This window comes from Malania oleifera, chromosome 8, assembly GCF_029873635.1.
Source record: "Malania oleifera isolate guangnan ecotype guangnan chromosome 8, ASM2987363v1, whole genome shotgun sequence".
In the NCBI taxonomy this organism is placed as follows: domain Eukaryota; kingdom Viridiplantae; phylum Streptophyta; class Magnoliopsida; order Santalales; family Ximeniaceae; genus Malania; species Malania oleifera.
The window spans coordinates 89,426,158-89,432,572 of record NC_080424.1 but is presented as its reverse complement, the minus strand read 5'-3'; the positions used below and the strand labels follow the sequence as shown (position 1 = coordinate 89,432,572).

The 6,415-nt window shown below is 33.2% G+C and overlaps 1 protein-coding gene across 2 annotated transcripts; it reads left to right on the top strand.

Moving 5' to 3' along the window:
• The first annotated feature begins 2,212 nt into the window (after positions 1 to 2,212).
• Positions 2,213 to 5,034, top strand: LOC131161700 (serine carboxypeptidase 1-like). 2 transcript variants are annotated; one of them, XM_058117644.1, is made up of 8 exons: positions 2,213 to 2,832; positions 2,977 to 3,084; positions 3,238 to 3,512; positions 3,671 to 3,913; positions 3,987 to 4,114; positions 4,207 to 4,302; positions 4,476 to 4,584; positions 4,692 to 5,034. In XM_058117644.1, the coding sequence occupies exons 1-8, from the start codon at positions 2,460 to 2,462 to the stop codon at positions 4,833 to 4,835; spliced, it is 1,476 nt and encodes a 491-aa protein (XP_057973627.1). In that variant the 5' UTR covers positions 2,213 to 2,459; the 3' UTR covers positions 4,836 to 5,034. The 2 variants fall into 2 exon arrangements, with proteins under 2 accessions (XP_057973627.1, XP_057973628.1); XM_058117645.1 differs by having other exon boundaries at positions 2,227 to 2,832; positions 3,996 to 4,114.
• Positions 5,035 to 6,415: the final 1,381 nt, after the last annotated feature.

Genomic DNA, 6,415 nt, shown 5'->3' with positions numbered 1-6,415 from the left:
TGAGGACTATTGGAATTACGTAAAATTCACTTGGATCTCAAAGTTGTGTGGAGCCCACAAGATCATGTGGGACCCACATGAGTTTTCTAAATTTGAACTTAATTCTCTTTCAAATAATAATAATAATAATAAAACATAGCTCAAAAATAATAACAATGATAATAATAATGATTTTAAAAATAATAATAATTAATTAATTAATTAAGTAAGTAAATTAATTAAATGAGAGTGTCGGCAAGCACTCCTATTTTCCCCACATGTACCCCCATCCCCATCTCATACCTCTCATCCCAAGCCTATCCCTTGCTCATTCCATGTTCATTCCTTGCTCATTTCTTTATTTTTTTTAAAAAAAAATTTATAATTTCACTCATCTCTCCATACTTTTATAAATTTCATTTTCTTCCCCAAAATTTTCCTATAGATAGGAAACTCTCAACCTTCAATTTTCACAAAAAATTTTCAAAAAAAGATAATGATTAGTAAGTGAAAGAATTAGTGGTGGAAGAAGAATTTTTGTTATAATTAAAATTTTTACTCACCCACTATTTTCGATCTCAATTTTTAGAGATATTTATTGTGACCGTTTTATAAGGTTAAGTAAGTGGTAAGTAAATTTGATGATATTAGATTTTTACTTAAAATTTATACCCGAATTTATTTGTAAGTAAATTTTGATTATATTAGTTATTTTCATAAAAATCACCAGAGTTTATTTTTACGCATATTTAATTATACCAGTTTTATCTTTAATATATTTGCATTTATTTTTGAGTTAAGAAACGTTCTGAACCCCTCGGATATTTTACAACATTAATTTCTATTCAAGAAAATATTTTTAACCTGAAAATTGTGTGACATGAGTTTATTTTTACGTTACATATTTCACGAAAATATAAGTAAAGATTACATGAGTTGATTTTGACGTAGCGTATTTCACGAAATATGAGTAAATATAAGATTTTTATGATATTATTTTAATTGTGTAAATTATATAATAAGATGTTTTCAAAACCTCTTATGGCTCAGACGATATAGAAAATTACGAATGTTTGGTACCGCAACTTAAAGTTTAAACGGATTAGAGTGCACTCATACTGTTTATAAAGTGGTTTTATATGGTAGTGGATTTCTCTTAAGTGCACATTTGGGTCGCACTAAGGTTTAATAGAGAAAATCTCACTTAAAAATTATGTACGTTTATTTAGTTTGACCGGCTAGCCAACTAAGTTTAGTCTTCAGACCGCACAACCCAATCATGATGGTAAACATGACTTAGGGCTAACAAAAACATAACTTACGACTAACAGAAACATGACTTAAGGCTAATAGGCCTAAAGATGATTTTTTTACAGTATATGTATACATATTTAATTACGTGTACAGAATTAACGAAAAGTATATGTTTATATGAACAGGGTCATCCTTATGCCTAAATAATGATTTAAAGGAAATGTATAAGAAAAAGTATATATGTATATAATTAAATATTATAACTACAGCTTTAAAATTAAAAGTTTAATTTAACAGTTATATTATGTGGTTATAAAATTTTACTGTTATAGTTGATGGTAAAAGTTTTATGTAGAAATTTTTAAATTTATATTTATTTTAAAAGTAGTTTTAAAATTATAATATTAAATATATTTTACGAAATTATAAAATGTTATTTTGATCACACACTAATAATAATCTTATTTCCTTACTGAGTGTCGTCTCACCCCAATCATATTTTACATTTCAGATAACTCTGAAGGGCATATCGAAAATCAAACATAGCAAGCATGCGGATGAGAATAGAAAAAGAAAATTTGACTAAAAATATTAGTATGATGTCAGATGATTATGTTCGTGTAATTTTTCTTCTTTTAGAATGAATGATTGTAATATGATTAATTAACGCTTTGATTTAATAATAATCGAGTTTATTTATTTTCACTGTAAATCAATGGTAAAAAAGGTATTACAACACTAATAAACTTGGAATAAAACCGCTATGTGGGTATCTTTCGCTTCTTTTCAAAAAATAAAATAAAATAAAATAAAAAACTCCCTCATTCTGGACACACACCACAACACCAACTCATAACCTTGTCACTATCAATTACACACACATACATCACAGGAGGGGGAAAGTCACAAAAGGTGGCTGCAATTTCAAACATGGTAGGCTGCCAATCCTTCCTCAGCACAATGTTAATAATCTTTTCGTGGAAAATCCCATGCACCAAATCCCAAACAGACAAACAAGAAACCTACTGTGTGCATTGCAAGTCAAAAAAGATGTAACAAAAGCACACCACCTCCATAGATTTTGTCACATTAATTTAGACAAGTCAACTGCACATTCTTCAAATCATCCATCCCCATGGCCATGAAATCATTGATGTACAAATTAACAAAATGATCATATAGTCCTACATATACCAATCCATCATTCTGTAATCCTGTAATTAATCATGGAGGACAGTCCATTCCTTATCTTGATTTTGATTTCTCTCTTCAGCCTAATGGGTTTTTGCCAGTGTTACGGAGGAGGAAGAGAGTTCAACCCAATCACTCAGCTCTTACGAGAGGAATTGTCAAGGGAGAACAATGTGTTTAATGCTACTGCAGGATATAATTCAACAGTTTACGTTGCTTCCCAAGATGGGCTTAAAGAAAGTGACAAGATTGAGAACTTGCCCGGACAGCCATCGGATGGTGTGGGCTTCGATCAGTATTCGGGATATGTCACAGTTGATCCTAAGGCAGGGCGGGCACTGTTCTATTATTTTGTGGAGTCACCTCTGAACTCTTCTGCTAAGCCTCTTGTGTTGTGGCTTAATGGAGGTAATGCTCATAAATTCATAATTGCATCTTTAAATTTAACTTTGAGCATTTAAAAGTTTTACTTGGTTTTAATTATGTCACGAACCCTTGAAGTTTCACCGAATTGCACGTCATTCTCTGTCTATGCTCCATTTGTGTGGGCAGGACCTGGTTGCTCTTCACTTGGGTATGGAGCAATGATGGAACTTGGGCCATTTAGGGTCAACAAAGATGGAAAAACTTTGTATCGAAATGAATTCTCATGGAATAATGGTGAGAATTAGATTGTTCTCTTTAATCATACTTATCTGTAAACTAACATATGCCCAAATTTGCCAAATATAATGTAGTCTTTAACTTCTTCTTCCCTTTTTTTTTTTTTTTTTTGGGGGGGGGGGGGGGGGGGGGGGTGGGGTGTTGTATCAGTTGCCAACATCATTTTCCTCGAATCTCCGGCTGGTGTTGGATATTCCTATTCGAACACAACTTCAGATTACGAATCCAGTGGAGATTACAGAACAGCACAAGACTCTTACATCTTTCTTGTCAATTGGCTGGAAAGGTTTCCTGAATATAAGGACAGGGATTTCTTTATTACAGGAGAGAGCTATGCAGGCCATTATGTGCCCCAGCTTGCCCACACCATATTCCACAGCAACAAGTTCACAAATCAAACTAAAATCCATCTCAGAGGAATTGCAGTACGTTTCAACATATGTTAGAGATTAAACATTACTATATGTTTTGTACTTGAAAAGAAAATTAGAATTTCTTGTTGTGTATCAATATGTTTTTCATCCAATTTCAATTTTGTTTCTTCAAACCAAAGATGGCATTAATTTTCTCATGTAACCATCAGATAGGAAATGCTTATATCGACTTCGAAACAACCGCGAGAGGATATGTGGACTTCTACTGGACACATGCTCTTATTCCTAACGAAGTGTACAAGGGACTTTCAATGAACTGCAATTTTTCTTCTCCTGAGGCTTTTTCTGAGATCTGCAGAGAGCTCATGAGGCAAGCAAACAATGCCACTGGCAACATCTATCTCTACGACATCTATGCCCCGTTGTGCAATTCTTCCTCAGCCGCCATCCCTGTGAGTACAATTCTCCTGTTTGCACAAATTTTACCCGTCTTCAATTTCAGTCTCTACTCACTGAACATGACAGATTAAACAGATCTCAGCATTTGATCCCTGTTCAGAGAAGTACATCAATTCCTACCTGAACATTCCTCAAGTACAAAAGGCTCTTCATGCAAAACGCACTGCTCTTCCTTATCCGTGGAAGTCCTGCAGGTATATAAATTTCCCCGCTAGTGAATTAAATTAACCCATTTTGGTAAATGCTTTGTGTGTCCTAACCAATATGTTTGCTTGAAATTAAACAGTGAGAAAATAAAAGGGCTGTGGAAAGACAGACCATTAACGGTGTTGCCCATCATTCAGGAGCTGATGGACAACGGAATGCGCGTCTGGATATACAGGTAAGGTCATCCGGGAAGAAAAAACACCCATCTTCTCTTCGCCACTCTGCTAATTGAGAGTGTGCACTTAAATTTATGAGTTTCATTTCATGAAAAATCAAACCTATGGAGTTAAGCTGGTTTACTCAAATCGAAACCGAAGCGATGTCCAATTAAAGACAATCAATTTGCAGTGGAGATACAGATGGCTCAATTCCTGTGACATCCAGTAGGTATGCTGTGGAGAAGCTGCAGGGGATGGCAGTTAGGAGGGCCTGGTACCCTTGGTACTCCCAAGGAGAGGTAATCCTATTTGTTCATTTCCCATCGTTTAATTTTGCTTTTCGCTTCAAAATCAGTTTATGTGAAATTAAGGATTCATGAGAATGTTACGAGTTTTGTGAATTAAGGTTGGAGGGTATGCTGTTGGATACGAGAAGCTGACGTTTGTGACCGTAAGAGGAGCTGGGCATTTTGTGCCCAGTTATCAGCCAGCTCGAGCCCTGTTGCTATTCTCTTCCTTCTTATATGGGAAGCTTCCACCTTCTTTCTAGTCTATAAATATTTGGGACAGTATATGTTCTACTATTGTGGGAAAAAATAAACTGAGATCGATGTAGAAGGAAGAGGAAGAAGCTACAAGCAGAGAGAAAACGTACTCTGCCTTCTTGATGAAATTCCATTGAGTTCCAAACAGTTGTAAAGTTAAGCTTTTATATACAAGGAATAAAAATAAAATAACTTCTTAACTAACCAACTAACTACATAACCAAATAACTAATACATATCCAACACTCCCCCTCAAGATGGAGTGTATATGTTTATCACTCCCATCTTGGAAAGGAAAAATATAAACTATGGTGATGCTAAAGCCTTGGTGAAGAAATCTACTAATTGTTGCTTTGAATTCACATAAAGAGTATGTAGTATCCCAGCTTGGATTTTCTCCCTAACCAAATGACAATCAATCTCAATATGTTTTGTTCTCTCATGAAACACTGGGTTAGCTGTTATATGTAAAGCAGCTTTGCTATCACAGAAAAGTAAAGCTAGTGAAGTAATGATGAATTCCAAAATCTTTAAGCAAAGCAAGCAACCAAGTTAATTCACATGCCGTTGAACCAAGAGTCCTATATTCAGCTTCAGCTGATGATCTTGATAGAGTGTTCTGTTTCTTTGATTTCCAAGAAATAAGAGAATCACCCAAGAAAACACAAAATTCCGTAATTGATTTTCTTATTTTAGGACATGTTGCCCAATCAGGGCCAACTCTTCATAATATGGGGCCTTAGGCAAATGATTTAATCAAAGACCCTTAAATTTTTTTAAAATTTTTATTTTTATTTAAAATTAATTTTTCTAACTTTTTGAGATGCAAAGTCACTAATTAAAGTTTTATATTCAAGATTTTTAAGTATTTCTTTTTCTATTGATAACATAGTCAATCCATTTAATCTTTCTTGTGATATAATTTCGTAAGGGGACTGGAGCGAACTCATTTATATTTTGCTTAGAACTAAAAATAGATTTATCAAGAGCTCCCTTCTGAGATGACACTAATTCTTCTATTTTTTTTTTTCTTTCTTCGTTTTTCATATCTGGATTCATATTTTCTCGTTGACATAATTAAATTTCAAAATTAACACTATAAATTGACAAATTATGTAAACAAATAAAAATAAATTTAATAAATCTATAGAAATAGTAGATTGAAACAATATAATCTGGTTATTATTATTATTACAAATTGATCGGCGAACGAGACTTTAGAGATATGGGATTTTTGCCAGATACAGCGCTCTAACCTCAAAGCTTCCAAAATCTAAGAAAAAATAGAAAAAAAAAATTCAGAGTGAAAATAATAGAAAAATAATATACAAAATTGAAATCAAAATTAGAGTTGAAGAAAATTACAGAGAATCGGAGGCTCGAAGATGATGAACACAATAGTTGGAGCAAAAATCATAGAGAGACCAAGAGATGAGAGTGAGAGAGTGTGAGAGATGAAAAAAAAATTTTAGAGAGACTAAGAGAGAGAGATGGGAATAATAGATAATTTGAAATACAATAAAGTTGTTAGTTGGAAAGTATAGGACTTAAAAAAAAAAAATTAAATTTTATTTATTTTATATTT

What these genes read in the sequence shown, in the direction of transcription:
- LOC131161700 (XM_058117644.1), top strand. Translation starts at nt 2,460, where the DNA reads ATGGAGGACAGTCCATTCCTTATCTTGATTTTGATTTCTCTCTTCAGC. An exon ending in ATGCGCGTCTGGATATACAG is followed by an intron (nt 4,303 to 4,475) that starts GTAAGGTCATCC and finishes ATCAATTTGCAG; the next exon opens with TGGAGATACAGATGGCTCAA. An exon ending in CTTGGTACTCCCAAGGAGAG is followed by an intron (nt 4,585 to 4,691) that starts GTAATCCTATTT and finishes TTGTGAATTAAG; the next exon opens with GTTGGAGGGTATGCTGTTGG.